This window comes from Spea bombifrons, chromosome 13 (genome assembly GCF_027358695.1).
Source record: "Spea bombifrons isolate aSpeBom1 chromosome 13, aSpeBom1.2.pri, whole genome shotgun sequence".
Classification (NCBI taxonomy): Eukaryota; Metazoa; Chordata; class Amphibia; order Anura; family Pelobatidae; genus Spea; species Spea bombifrons.
Genome location: NC_071099.1, coordinates 10,240,480 through 10,255,466, shown reverse-complemented (window position 1 = coordinate 10,255,466; position 14,987 = coordinate 10,240,480). Strand labels below are relative to the sequence as shown.

Sequence of the window (14,987 nt, the reverse complement as noted above, 5' to 3'; positions counted from 1 at the left end):
ATAAAATAATAGGTTGTCTCTTCATTTGCGTGAGTTCACAAATGAGTTTAATCCCTTAGAAAAACTTTTCCAGGAGTAAAATGCAATAAAAGAGTCCCTTTTGTAGCTTTCCATCTGTCGCGTTATTCCGGAGGGCCCTATTAACATAATAACTGAACCGGCTTAGTGCGAGTGAAAGACAGAGGGTGTCCGGTTTCCCACCCCCCCTGCGCGGTAACCCCGCTTTGTATTGTTATCTATCAATCCACTCGCGGAATCAGTTCATTAAAAATAAACCCAGAATCTAGCGGAAAAGGTGCTGAAACATGACATGTTTTATTCAATTCCATTTCCGACTAGTAGTTAAATATCCTCTGTCGTTACGCGCTGTTAGAACATCAGATTTTTAACCTTGTTTCTAAATAGCATAATTGTTCTTCCAAAAAAAGTATTTTTCATGTTTGTTATTGTTTTTTTTATTAATTCAGATTTTTTTATTTTATTTATTTCTAATTTTTAGTTGTTTTTTTTTTTATTATTACTCACAATGCCTATTGTACAGTAATAAGCCTGCACAACAGGTTCTGCCATGGACTGGTGCCAAATTATCCCTTAAAAAGGGGTGTTTTTAAGCAGTTATACGGTGTAAAAACTCCGAGAGTGTCTCTTCACACGATACAAAAATTAAATATTAATTTTCAAGCAAAATAATTTAAAAAATATTCAAAATCTGACCAATTAAGGCTTTTAAAACGTAAGGGACTCTTACAGATATGAGGTGGTAAGGTTTGTTTTCAGTATAGCACATAATTTTGGAAGAATTATTGTTATAAAATGAAACTTTTTGGGTGGGTCGGATGAATTTTTTGTAATTCTCGATTTGTCCAGCAGGTGTCGCCGCTGTTGTGCCCAGCTCCACAATATCCTTCCCAGCAACGGCCAACCGCATGCATCATACTCCGCTGACAGTTTCTTGCCCCAGTAGCCCTCCCCGCACTCCCTTGAGTTACCCCCGGTGAGGTCACCACAAGCATATGCAAATTATTGATCATCGTCATGCCACATTCATTTTTTATTATTATTAGGATTATTTTTTCCTTTTCCCCGCTGATGTGAAATTGGAATAGAAAGCGCACCCGTCACTAATGTGAAATCTGGGCTTCTGTACAGAAACATATATGTCATCCTGAAAACACCGCATCGGCCTTTCTAGTTTCCATAGTTACTGACATTTTTTTTGATAGAACAAGCATTTTATGTGATGCATTAGATATTCTTGTGGCAACAGCCCATTGTGATTAATTTATATAATAATTCAGTAGCTTCTGTTGTGTGACTCGAAGAACAAACAGCGTTAGGAAACACATGATTGGAACGGCCTTCGATTACATGGGGGTATACAAAATTCTAGATATTTATATCGGGGTACAAAAAATATAAAATATATTAAAAATAATTTTTAAAAAAATGAATTCAAGAATAATCTGGATTTTCATGTTATTACATTTTAAAACATGTTTTTTTTGTAACCCAAGGCAGCCTCCTACCCACCATATCTAATTTTATGACATTTGGCAGAGAAAATTTACTGAAAAATTTATGAAAAAGCATGTAGTAAAGCTCATTTCAGGCCTTAATGTGTCCAAATTTAATGGTAAAAAATAAATAGATTTTAATTTTCTCTACTCAAATTCCTGGCTTCATTTCTACTGTTGATTTTTTTATTTGAAAATAATAAAAAAATATTTTAAAAAATAAATAAAACCTTGCTAGGCATAGGTAAATCACCCAATCACTTTATTCCATTGTTCCATATTTCCTGTCTATACTCAATGTTTCAACAATCTATATTTTAATTTATTCGTATATTTCCATAAACATTACATTCACTGGGTTTCATACAAATAAGACATTTTTGAGCAACAAAAATAAAATAAAAAATAAATAAAAAAAAAGACAGACATTCACAAGTAGAATTTGAATTTTATTTCTGAAGTGTTGTCAGGTTGGTTTTGTATATTCCCTGAGGCCGGAATCACAGTATCTGAGAGATTAGCACGTAACAGCTAGTCCGCATCAGCCTTCAAAGCAACCTTTTTTTACTTTTTATTTTTTAATTTTTTTTTTTAATTTTAAATATTAACAGGATTTCTTCACGTAAACAATCACGTAACAGACTCACGAACAGGACAAAATAAATATACAATGTTTTCACAAGTTCATTTTACTTAAATAATTATTAAATAAATACAGCATTTTTTTTTAATATACTGTCATCAGTGCCTGAAACATAGTATATCCCAATTTTGGGGACAGAAAAGCCTATGGTGATTTTGCGTAAATTTCACCACCGGCATTTCCAGCACCAAAGATTTGCACAAAAAATGTAAGAAAAAAAAAAATTAAACAGAAACAAAAATATTTTTTTTTCACCTACCCCAATAAAATAAAAAGAAACAAAAAATATCAAAACTCCTCCTTTATAAAATATATTTTAAAAAAATTCCCGCTGTTTAAAAGAATAAATAACAAAAATTTATAAAAAATAACTAGGTTTCATCAAAACTATCAGCTGTAGATAACATTTTTTTTCCCAGTGGAATATAATTTATTGTCAAAAAAGGTTATTTATTTATTTTTTTAATATTTTGTCTTTCCTCCCTATTATCGTGTGTCCAGATAAAATAAGCCAAACATGAATAAATTAACGTAACAATTTAAATAAATAGTAAAAAGATCACATACGGTTTTTATGAATAAATTATAACAGAACTTGTTGAAATTAAATAATTTACAAGATAATTAAACTAATAATGTTAATATGTGGAAGTGCGGCTGTTCTACTGATAAGACTAGTTGTTTTTTTTATTCACATTTGTATCAAACTTTATGTACAAGGACGTGTGTTGGTTTTTTTTGACACTTTCCTTTTTTTTTTTTGATTATTTGCACCGTGACCTAGACGGGTGACATAGATTTAAATTACGAGATGTCTTTTGCTACTTTAACCTTTATGGAAATTGGAAAGGTCACCGATGCCTTCCTGGCGCGAGTTATTAAGCGTTAAAGTCTACCCCCCTTTTGTGTATTAGCCGGATTAAGGGCCGCCGTCGGAAATCGGCGTTGTACCCCATGCTCCTCCCACTGCCCCGCCTCATGCTCCTCCTACTGCCCGCCCATGCTCACATTAGGGCCACCAGGCTCTAAGGCTCACAGTGGAACCAGTAGGCCCCAAAGTCCGAAAAGGGGCCACCAGGAAGGCTCCCCAAAGCCTGCGAGAGGCCAGACATAGGTAGCTGGCCGCAAAGGGACCACTAGGGGGCCCCGTGACAGTCCAGGAGGCCAGAGCTCGTACATGGGTACTAATCGTACCCCTGATGGCGGGACTGACCGGATGTATAGATTCTGATGGCGGGACTGACCGGATGTATAGATTCTCCAATCAGGAATCCTCACTAGCGACGGGGGGCAATTAAATTCCTTTGATAAGCCTCTAGCCGCACTAATAGATATCTCTCTCTGTACAGTATATAACTCTTTGCACCTAGAACTTTCTAGAGCTCAAGCAGATCTTAAAGTGCACAGTGACCGCGTGTAATATCTGCTCGAAACCCCTCTGTGCTTTACGCGCAAAATCTCATTACAGGCCCAAGGAGCCATAAGACAGAAAGACTGGAGATGCTACAGGACGAGCAGCACGGGCTACAAAGACATCTCCGGGGGTCTTAGAACTTCTCAGCCCTTCGCTGGTGCTGAACCACGAAGACCTTGGTGTCCAAACTAATTGAAAATATATTTAATGGCAAAAAAATAATTCTGTGAAATTCATTGTTACTTTGAAGATATTTCCTCACCAGCGGTTGTGTACACGGCTACTAGAGACCCTATGGGGGGGCTATCGATGGGGCTCTAACATCTCACTTGGCGTTAAGTTCCCTGTAATAAAGAGGACAACGCTACGACTCTACATGTCAGAGGGTTCCCCAGATCTACTGCTCTGCTTCTTAAAATCAATTAAGGGAAAAGCGAATAAATATATTAAAATCTAACAGGTAAACGCACAGGAAGTGGCCGAAATCCCACTTTTTTTTACCCCTTTTCCGTAGGGTATATTTGTAATATGAAGCAAGTAAGCATTCTACGTGTACCTGTGTAACCGAGACTTCCAGAATACAAAGTTACAGACGCTGGATACAAATAGCTGACCCTCACACACACGCGCACACATGCACGCGCACACACACACGCTCGCCACGACACCAGTCACCAGCTTGTTCTGGCAGCGAAACGCATCGGTTAATGGAAGCCCCTTAACCGCTAGAAGGGGCCGAAGAAACATTGTAACACGTGACGTGACCCGAACATCACCTTCCTCGAAACTACGCCAGGCAGCAAGATAGTTAAGACACAAAAATGGAGAAAAAAAAACAAAACAATAAATTAATGCAGTTGTAACCCCAAAAGCTTATCCCTGAGAACCTTTAACCCTTTGCGCTTCGGCAGAAATTACAGAACTGCTCTTTTAAATGTTTCCTGTGGAAAATAAAAAATAAAGAAGATTTTTTTTTTCCTCACGTATAATACTTGTCTTTTTTTCTTTTTTTTTTTTTCTCCTGTCGTTCTCAAAAAAATAAAATAATACAAAATAAAAATCCTGATGGCCCAGAGAGCTTGTCAGTAGAGTTAAATCTCTTGTTTTGGCTTCTGGTTGAATTTGGTCCGTGAACAAACCCCAGGGTGTTTGCTTATATAAGCGTCTCCGAGTTCTGACCCAACTCCTTCCCCGGTCACTTTGTCTGTTATAATCGATCCTCATATCCAGGTAAATGGAACCTGGTCTTCTTCCAAAAGTCAGGGGCGACACATTTGAGGAAAAAAAGTTTCATTTCTCCTTTTTTTTTTTTTCCCAACGGGTACGGAAGAGAAAAAAATCCTCATCCTTTTTTTTCATATTATTTTCATTTAATTTAAATTCATTTGGTCCATTTTTAGTTTTTGTTTTTGTTTTTTTTTTATATATTTTTATTCAACACACAAACCGATTGGCTCGTTGACCTGAATACTCGACCGGATGTCGTCCTCCTTTATAAATTAAACCTGAATCCCTTTGACGGCCTGCTTGATACTTTCTAACAGAGCTTTGTTCTCGGGGTTGTGGTAGCATTCCTGATTGGTGTACATGTCAGTAAGTTTATTCACATAGGCGTCGAAATTCTGCTCACTGATTGGCTCCTGCAAGAAAAGATAAAAATACGATATAAGACCACCCTCTACCGTCATTGATGTAAAGGATATATACACATGTCCGATTCTTTTGTATTTTTAAATTTATTTTTTTTGTTCCAATTTATATTTTGTCCCTAATTAAACCACTAATAAAATAAAAAAACACATTGTCAGGGCTCTTTTAATTTTTGGGGGGCCACTCAGCTCAAAGGCAAAAAAAGGGTTATTGGGTCGTGCTGGTCAATTGCCTGGAGGTTCTTCCATGAAATACAGCATATCAACCCACACGATATATGACAAGATGTCTCTGCTTCGTTAAAGGTGGATTCTTTTATCGTTTTGTCCCATCAACAGACTGGGTTAGTACTGGAAGACAGGTCATTACTCCATTGGGGTAATCTAACGCCACCCCATGCTGGGTCTGGAATTACGTACCATGTGTGGAAGGCGGATATTGGTAAGACTTCGGATAAGGGCCTGGCTTAGCCCGGAAAGCTCCACAAACAGGGCCTCGTTCTGCTCTTCAATTACTTTATTTTCTTCTTCCATGTTCTTCAGGTTCTTCTCCATTGATGTGATCTGTAACCAAGAGATGGAAGAAGATATTACTAAAAACGAGCAACAAAATACCTCTAAAGACTAAAACTCAGCCTTGAAACACATCTAGCCTTTTACATATGGCCTCATGGGCCATCGTCCATATGACAAGACATGACTTATGGTGGCCAATGAGACGCTTGGACTATGTTGGGTTTGTCTGGATGAGCCGAATGTTCACTTTAAGCAAAAACTCATCCCAAGTCCTCCTGAAAAGCACCAGCTTGCCCCTACATGCAAACATGTCTGGTGACCATCTAATAACAGGCCATAAGACTCGGCAACCACTGACCTGAGTGTGGAGGTTCACCATGTCGGCCTCCATCTCTGAGTTGGACTCGTTCAGGTCATTGATCTCCTTGTTCAGCTGCTTAATTTCTTCATCGTTTTCCAAGACTGTAGGAAGTAGACGGCCATCGTTAGCTCATTAGAAGACAGTAACCTATGGCACATTCTTCAGATAGATTGTGCTTTGAAGGTCTGACTCATAATCATTTCAATTTCCTATGCCATAATTAGATATCTATTAATAACCTTTGGAGACATACAATGCCACCACTTACCGTCGCTGGTCTTGAATTTTGTGCCTAAAATATCATCTCCTGAGAGTTTCCCTTTCTTCCCAGCATAAGAAGCTCTTGGACAGCCTGACAAACTGGGGAGAAGACAAGACAGCTCTGTCAATATGTCCTACCAGAGTAATTAAGGCAGTTTCCAGTATAACCAGTATAATCAGGGCTGCATGGTGACCGCCACCCAATCCATTCCTAATGGTTTGTGCTCCTCCAGATTATAAAACGTAGACAACACGGTTCTAGATCAACAAAGTCTGTTCGTACCTCCTGTGGGTGAGGAAGCTTCCGTTGGCGTGACCTGAGCCGTCGCACCCCGGGGTGGGACAAGTGGGACCCTCGTTCTTCAAGGTTTTCCATGAAAAGGCAGAGCCATTCAGAGCCCCCTCCTTCTGCCGACGGGCCGCCAGCGGACAGCCTGACGCGCTGCGATGAGATGCATATTTCCCGCTGATGTGTCCAAGCCCGTCACAGCCTGGCACAGGGCACCTGAGTACAGAAAGAGAGGGTTAAACCAGGAGAAAAGACATTACGGAGCATTAAAATGCGACCTCCACCGCCTCCACTACCCAGCCTCCTCTCTGCTTGGCCACCCTTATTGGTCACCATGTTGTCAAATGACCCAATAGAAGCAGAACAATGGTTAGAAGAAAGGTAATTGGCTGTTTGGAACTGGAATGAGTTGCACCTTTTTCCTGTATTTTTCTGATGCTCCATAGTTTTATTATGTTTTTTTTAAAATATAATTTTACATAACCCCCCCCCAAAAAAAACGCTAATTCTCATTGTAATTTCCTTCAAACTGTGCTGTTTGGATGCTGGATGAAGCTTCATCGATGTGTTTTTTGGTTAATTTTAAAAAAATGCTAATGCTGATTGTAATTGGCTGGAAATGCAGAACAATGTGTTTGTAATATCAGCGCCAGCGGGAAGCTTGGAAATCTCCGAGAAAAATGATCAAATCCCTCAGAACTGAGAAAAAAATATTTACAATCGCACCTCGTGCTTATGGATGCCAACCAATCAGCATCATCGACCTGGCGCACTTTGGAAAGGTTTGGGGGGGGGTGGACTAAAGCTTCCTATGCATTAGGTTGGTTGGAAATTGCCCTTGTTACCCCCCCCCCCCGGCACTCCTAGAGTTACGATAAAAGCGCAGGAATTGGAATTTGGGAGAAACGTCAAGTCATAGACGTCGGTTTAAAGCCCCGGCTGCCAATGGTTTATTAGAAAGACGGCAGCGATTTTCTATCTCATGTATATTCATTAACTTGAAGAATAGTTAATAAAGAGAACAGCTCTGCCCTCAGCAGGGAAGGAAACTTAAGACGTCTTCCGAGGATCCATTATGGGAATGATGGAATAGATTTCATGCCAGGAGTCTTATCCCAAGTGCTGGGCACCGCTATTGATGGAAGCGCGGTACACCGCCGCCTGGGGACCATACGCACTCGGAAGCCACGGGAGGTTATAAATATATATGGTTATTCCATAGGACGCCGTCTATTCCGCGGCCGTGACTCCAGAAACCTGTAAATCATTCCCTACGAGATCTCATGGAACCGGTGAGGGTAACAGCCCAACGCTGCTGCTCCTCGCTGGCCATTAGAGACGAGCGAGACTCAACGCAGGAGACGTAGAAAGTTTTCTGACCCGAAGAAAAAACTCTCTGCCGTCCGATGATTTTATTTAAGAAAGGCCCGACCCAGAAACCGTATATATTTTACATAAATATAGGTTGAAACTTTGTATCCAAACGGAACGGTACAGACGGAAGTGTCATGCAGCCCAAGGCTGAAGACTCTTTTTTGAGGGGAAAGGGTGTGGAGGTTAAAGTTTGAGACATTGGGAGCTGGAGCTCCGCTTCTCGCCTCTAATGCTCTAACCTTTTTCTTGTAGTTTCTGTTATTTAACTATTCTAGGCGTAATTATCTGCACCCCCCCCCCCAGTCTCCAGTCTCTACTCACTTCATTAGCTCGGGGTCGTCCTTGTCATCCTTTGTCGGCGTAACTTTGATTCCGCTTTTCTTGGCACGGGGGCAGCCTGACAAGCTGTAAATTCACAGATAAAAGATTATCGTCACACATTCCGCTCCGAGGCTTCCCGTTCCGACGTCGGTTGCCGGAACGAGCTGGGAACAGGTTTTGGGAAGGATCGCGGGTTTACTCTTGTAACGAATGAGGTACACAAACGATCCAGCGATAGGCTGTACTGGCAGAGTGAAAACATCAGCAAGAATATTCCATTGGTTCCCATGGGTATTATATTTAATCAAAATCATGAATCCTGCAGGTCGCAAACATATCCCGAAAGAGCCAAGAATACCCTGTCCTGTGTGACCTAACCCCATTAATCAGAACGTTGGCCCAAGCAACGGGTCAGACTCTAGAATGATTTCCCACGGAACTTACCTCCGATGAGAAGCATAATTCCCTGTAATGTGTCCGGAGCCATCACAGCCAGGAGTTGGGCACCTGGAGGAACGTAAGAGCATCAGACGTTAGAGCCCATGAGCCCACCAGGAAATCTATCGCCAACCTCTAGCCTAGAACCGATCTAGAGCACATCAAACCCTCATACAATGTATCACTGTCAATGTATCTACCCGTTCATGGAATAAATGCCCCGTTACACATATAAAATAGATGTTATTATCTTTCAGGAAGTTTAGTTTCGTAAATGTTACTGAAAAGACACTAAATGGACCTTTGTAGGGTCTCGTGGAAACCAAACCCGGGTTCCCAGCTCGAAGAACCTTCTTTCTCTTTTAAAGCATCTACATCTTCACCATCAGGAGCAATGATGGTTTGTAATACATGTCTGATATTCCGTGTTGTTGCAAATGATAAAAAAGCAAGGCATGCAGAGGGCAAGGGTTAGCTTAGCTCGGAAGGGAAACACGAAATCTGCTGAAAGCTCAAACGACCGTCGGACCGGACAGTTATGGAGCCATTGGTCACATCCATCGAAGCGTCAATGGCTTTTTATATATATATAAGTTACAATATTATTTGGTAAGTCATTTAGCCTTTATAGCCTCAGCAGATTTCGGTAAGCGGGGGAGAGGGGAGACAGGGTTGAAGGGAGAGGCAGTTTTAGGGGAAAGAGGGGTAGGTACAGTTCAGCGCAGACATACTTGAGATCAGCAGAGTGGGCAGCCATGAGATTTCTGAGACTCTTGTCAGCAAGAGGACAACCAGAAAGGCTGTAAGAGAACAGATAGAGATCTGGATAAGCCAAAAAAAGCAGGAGTGCGGGACAGTACCAACCATAAATTAAAAAGCTAGCAAGCCAGAGCGGAAAGAGGAGTCCAGGAGGGGTCTAACCTGCGGTGAGAGGCGTAATTCCCTGTAATGTGTCCGCTTCCGTCGCAGCCTGGGGTAGGGCAGCTGTGAGGACAAAACGTCAAAGGTTACAAACCAGACGCAGCACAAAGAAAGTAAGCATTTAGTTATAAAAGGCGATCAATGATCCAGTGAAACGGGGACATCCTATTGGCTGCTGACCATTTCTAGAACCCAGAATAAACCCCCCAGTGCTAGTGACGTGTGTCATTATAATAGATCCCTTAATATTTATGAACTACAATTCCCAGCATGCTTAGCGAGTTGGGGCCATGGTGGGATTTGTAGTCCATAAATGCCGGAGAGAGCAATTTACAAATCCATTGGAGAACCTAAGAACCCGTAATAGGTTTTAGGTGCGTCCGCTTCACATCTCACCCCATTCTGCGCACCAGTAAGACCAACACAAGCGCAAAACTATACGCTTTGTGCAACTGGAGAGCAAACTGGCCTCCTGCTGGATCAATAACGCAGTGAGGACGCAGGGTTTTACACAAAGGAGACGCATCGAGGAGGGAGAATGTCTACTCATGAAAGGAGGGCAGGTGGCGTTCGATCGATAAAAACCCAAATCACCCTTTCCAAAAACTGCATGTTCTAACATTTATCCTGAAAATTATCTTTCTGTAAACCCTATGAAACAAAATCTCACATTCACTGATTGTTTAAAACTGTTAAGAATAAACCATAGTCTAGGACGACTTATCTGTATCAACATTCAATACTCATCATCCTTATATCCTTAACCAGGACCCTTATTCATGGTCCTCAAGTCTACTTCTGGACTGAAAATAAATATTTTGGAAAAAGACGACTCTAAAGCTATCTGGAAAATCCTGGTATTGGTGACTATTACATGAGGACGCCGTAGGGCATGAACGACCTCACTGTGCGATTGAAGATAACTCAGAATTCTGAAGACCACAACTCTGACCCTTCAGAAACCAGCAAGAACCATTCCAGCCTCAGCGGTCTCTTGCTGCAACGAGACCGACCCTCATATTCATTTCCATTTCTACAGTAGAGTTTTTGTGCAGAACTTACTCATTCATGAGGGTTGCTGCCTTTTTTCCTCCTTCGCCCCCTTTTGGACTTGCGCACCCCCCATCGCGTACTGGCTGAAATTCCCGTTGTGCAGAAAAGTATCTAGGAGAATAGTGGTTTCATGTGAGTCCAACGGGAGGCGCGTGTTCCGCCAGTCTGAATGCAGGGGGTACGTCTGGGCAAAAAATGGGGACCCTACTTCTAGGTCTCGGATAAACAACAGGGGTATAAAAAATGGCGGTACCTACGCCTCTGGAGAGCGGGGTCCAGATTTTCCAACCAACTTAATGCCATAGTAGGAGGACATTACTGTCCAGAAGCCTAGCGCCTCTATACACGTTAAACTTCCTTTCCCCGAAGGAGTATGTTATATGTTTTCGGCAGCAGAGTTAAGGATTTGGGTGGATCAAATAAGACTAAAGGGAAGTGAACGCCATGGTTGCCAAATCATCCACTTACCTGCCCTCCCAACAAGAGTATTTTAAGAGGATAAGGTGGCAAAGGGCCTCTTCTCAAAGTAGACTTATCATGTCATGCATTACAGACCCTTCTACCTTCCAAGAGTATTTGTGACTGATACGTGAGCTTAGCTACTGTTGCCACTTGAATTATGCTACCTTTATAACCCTTTCGAGCTGAGCTGTGTGCCCCGGTGCCGAGTATTAAGTACTCAAAGCCTCCGCTTGGCTTCGCTTCATTTAACTTACGTCAGAAGCTCCTTCTTGCTGTCCTTGGAGAGAAATTTCAGTTTAAAATTGGTCAGCGTGACATCTCCGGGGTATTTCCGATCCTCAAAGTTTTCCTCCTGCATCTCTTGGTCATCGGCTTCGGAAGAAGCGAAAGATGCCCCCGCAGGCTCCGACTTAAAAAAAAAAACAACAGAGGACATGGTTTCAGTCTTGGTCTGATCTACTCACCTGGTCTAAAAGTCTCAAAACATAACGTGGGCCCCGTTAACAGACGACCTGGAGCTGACCACGGACGTTGGCCGCAAAGCTTGGGTGAACTCGGTAAAGACCCAGAAGGGGACTCTTCCGACCCATTCTGAAAAGGTTATCACGTATCTCATCACGTTCCCCAAACACCCACCTCCTCCGGCTCCTCTTCGCGGTGGCGATTCGGCTTGGTGTAATCAATGGGTCCGTCCCAGTCATCTTGCCGAGAGGTCTGGCTGGATTGGGGTGAGGTCATGGTGCTGCTTGTGGCACTGGGGCAGTTTTGGCGTTGAGACGGGTCCGGGGATTTCATGCTGGGGCTACTGCTGCAGCTGCTGCTGGAAGGAAAGGCGTTATCCCTTTTCCGGTGTTTGTTCATACTTAAGTCTAAGGTCCCGTTTTCATCCACTTCAATGTCCATGGACTGCAAGACGAAGACAAGAACACCTTAATGCCACCGCTGGTTTTCTGAATATACCCCCACAGACATTCAATTAACCCTATAAGTGTCAGAGGGGTCTACACAATGTGTTGCTTACCCTGCGGTCACTTAGTGGGCTGAGAACTTTTAGAAGATATGACTTTAAATCCTCCGACTCACTTAATATTATTAATATTGCATTCTGACTCACTTTATTGGGGAGATCCTGCTGTTTGGTGCTAAGATTCTCCGGCATCTCCCAGCATCTGGTCGAAAGGTTCAAAATGGCGGTGGCGGCCATGTGAGCGGCCTCGGCATCGTGAGTGTAATCAAAGCCGGAGGAGGACGATGAGGAAGTGCTTTTCACATAACTGCCGGACGGGCTGTCGCTGGGAGAAGAGGTCTTTGCAAAAGGTTTGGCTGCAAGAGGTGGGAAGAATGAGTAGATAAACACGGAACATTGTATGGAACATGTAACATATCCGGGAGTTTCACCCCGTACAAGAACCAAAGCCCTTCACCCAACCGCACTGCAAGATCTTCGTAACCATACTCTTATAAAAATGGGGAATGGTTCGCAGGATAAAAATGTTCGGCTTGGAGGGGAGAAAATAGAGAGAGAGACGGGGAGGGAAGAGAGAGAGAAGATGGGAAAGAGGGAGAGAAGAGAGAGGGGGGATGGGAGAGAGAGGTGGGGGAGAGAAGAGATACCTGGAGAGAAGAGAAGGAGAGAGGAGAGAGGGGATGGGAGAGAAGAGAGACTGAGAGAGGGGAGAGACCAGGAGAGAAGAGACAGAGAAGGAATGGGAGAGAGGGGATAGGAGAGAGACGAGGGGAGAAAGACAAGGAAGAGAAAGGGGTTGGGAGAGAGAGACGGGGAGAGAAGAGATGGGATGGGAGAGAGATATATTTAAAACCATCAGGAATCTAACACTAGAGGGTCAGAGGCTGAGATGGAGTAGAAGGAAGTTTTACTTTACTGAGGGGGGGGCACAGCCTCCCGGCAGAATGGCTTCATGTTGTAAATGATCCTATTCAGCAAATGATTTATTATTATTTTCAATCATTTTTGCTTCTTTTGCAGTAACAAATACATTTTCCATCAGCTCTAACCCAGGCTGACACCTTTGACCCCCGACGGTGACGTCGCCGCATCCCGCGCATGTTTCTAATCACGCTATTATAACTGGGCCTCTCTCAGCTTTGCTCGGAGCAGCTGGGCGCGGATTACGCCAGGATTTCAGGAAGGAGGATTAGTTACGCGGACGGAGACACGTGGCTGGTCTCCTAAACCACTTTCTTCTATAGACTGTCCATAATCTAAACGACAGACTCCATTTGATCTCCATTGAGCCATGGTTTGGTTTATGCCCATGCATTACTAAACAGATTGTAAGCTCTTGTGAGCCGGCATGTTTGAAGTCATACCCCCGGAGTTTAAGTATAAAAAAAAATAAAAAATGGAGTGGCCATGATGGATCTCACTCCACGTCCACATGGGGACCTTCTACTTACATTTAAAGGCTTTGGGTGAGGTTTCGCTTGTCTGAATCTTTGGGGCAAGCAAGCGTTTGCCGAAAACCTGAGCGTCGAAACTTGCATAATCGAAGGTGACCTTGGAGTATTTCTCTAGCTCCTTGGCGAGATTGGCCCTGGGGGTCGCGGGAACCATGTTGGGTCTGTAGCTGCCGTACTGGGGAATCTCTAATTGCTTCACGAAGCACATGGGCCTGTCGGACACACAGGGTGAATGTTAGGGCGCAGTTTGTTACCTGGATGTTTTTGTTCTCCCTCTAATCCATATTCCACTTTATAGAGACCCATCCATACCTGAGAACTTTCTGGAATTTACCCGGAGACTCCTGGTGAAGCGCCGGGTCTCCGGGTCACTACAGGCAATCTCCGGGTCACGGCACGCCCCACTCCCCGCCCACTTCCCCTCCAACAATTGTGTCCGTCCCGAGAAGTCAGCGGGACTGCCCACTCGCATCAGCAGGGCCGCCCACTCATATCAGCAGGACCGCCCTCTCACAACAGCAGGACCGCCTACTCCCATCAGCAGTACCTCCTTCTCGCTTTCTGGGCTCCAGGTTGCTGGAGCCAAAGAGTTCCCAGGTATGGACCCACCACTGGACTCTACCGAAGCCCAGCAAAGATTACGCAATGGGGGCCCTAAAACCAGCGGGGTGAGCGGTCAGTCGTTGAGATAACTGGAGATGCATCTCACTTTCTGCAGGGTGGCGCAGAAAGTTGATAAATGACATCATATCCCACCGCATCCTGTGAGAGACCCCGCCCACCTGTCGACCCTGAGAATGGAGCCTAAGGAGGGCTTAGTACTGTAATGAGGGCCCCACGGACTCTTCATCAGCTCAGTTTCAGCAGTTGGGATGACCGGCCCCGTGTTTGCCGACGTACCTGAGTATTCTGTCTGAGTTCGAGCTGCTTTTGGAGAGGTCGCCGGGCGACTGTTGCTTTTCATGAGATCTGGCTAACTTTTCGGCGGCAGCAATCGGGCACCCGGATAAACTGCAAGAATCAGAAAATAACTCCTTTACCACTGAGTCCATCGACAGAAAAATGAGAGACCTCCCGTGGATCTGGAGAAAACGGCACTCTCGTATTCCGCTCCTCCGAGGAAGGTATCGATCCCGAATTTCAAAACGTTAAAGGCCGTGAGATCCCTGCATCCGACTCATCAATCACCCAAACCGTTGGGACGGACCAACTGCTCTTTAAACTGCTTAGTTACATTGACCAATCAGAGAGCCAGATTGCAATACTGATGGTATGTAATATCTGGATAGGTTTGGCCCTCACAGATACCCTTACAATCAGCTTAACCCCTTCGGCCACACAGCTCGGGGA

The 14,987-nt window shown here is 43.6% G+C and overlaps 1 protein-coding gene and 1 long non-coding RNA gene across 3 annotated transcripts in view; both read right to left on the bottom strand.

Annotated features, from left to right (window-relative positions):
* Window positions 1-1,942: 1,942 nt before the first annotated feature.
* LOC128471065 (uncharacterized) lies at window positions 1,943-4,126 on the bottom strand. Its single transcript, XR_008346089.1, has 2 exons — window positions 3,935-4,126; window positions 1,943-3,886 (listed from the first exon to the last, which is right to left on the bottom strand). It is a non-coding gene; the product is annotated as an uncharacterized LOC128471065 (long non-coding RNA).
* Window positions 4,127-4,919: 793 nt separating this feature from the next.
* The window catches only part of MYT1 (myelin transcription factor 1), a 31,035-nt gene continuing 20,967 nt past the window's right edge, over window positions 4,920-14,987 (bottom strand). For both annotated transcript variants that reach the window (XM_053452905.1, XM_053452906.1), the window contains exons 9-23: window positions 14,538-14,648; window positions 13,635-13,849; window positions 12,331-12,539; window positions 11,853-12,122; window positions 11,471-11,625; window positions 10,764-10,865; window positions 9,702-9,764; window positions 9,512-9,580; window positions 8,787-8,849; window positions 8,343-8,426; window positions 6,642-6,863; window positions 6,366-6,457; window positions 6,095-6,198; window positions 5,641-5,784; window positions 4,920-5,211 (exon numbers count right to left, since the gene is read on the bottom strand). In XM_053452905.1, the coding sequence (XP_053308880.1) occupies window positions 5,071-5,211; window positions 5,641-5,784; window positions 6,095-6,198; window positions 6,366-6,457; window positions 6,642-6,863; window positions 8,343-8,426; window positions 8,787-8,849; window positions 9,512-9,580; window positions 9,702-9,764; window positions 10,764-10,865; window positions 11,471-11,625; window positions 11,853-12,122; window positions 12,331-12,539; window positions 13,635-13,849; window positions 14,538-14,648 (2,044 nt within the window). In that variant the 3' untranslated portion in view covers window positions 4,920-5,070. The remainder of the gene's footprint in view (window positions 5,212-5,640; window positions 5,785-6,094; window positions 6,199-6,365; window positions 6,458-6,641; window positions 6,864-8,342; window positions 8,427-8,786; window positions 8,850-9,511; window positions 9,581-9,701; window positions 9,765-10,763; window positions 10,866-11,470; window positions 11,626-11,852; window positions 12,123-12,330; window positions 12,540-13,634; window positions 13,850-14,537; window positions 14,649-14,987) is intronic.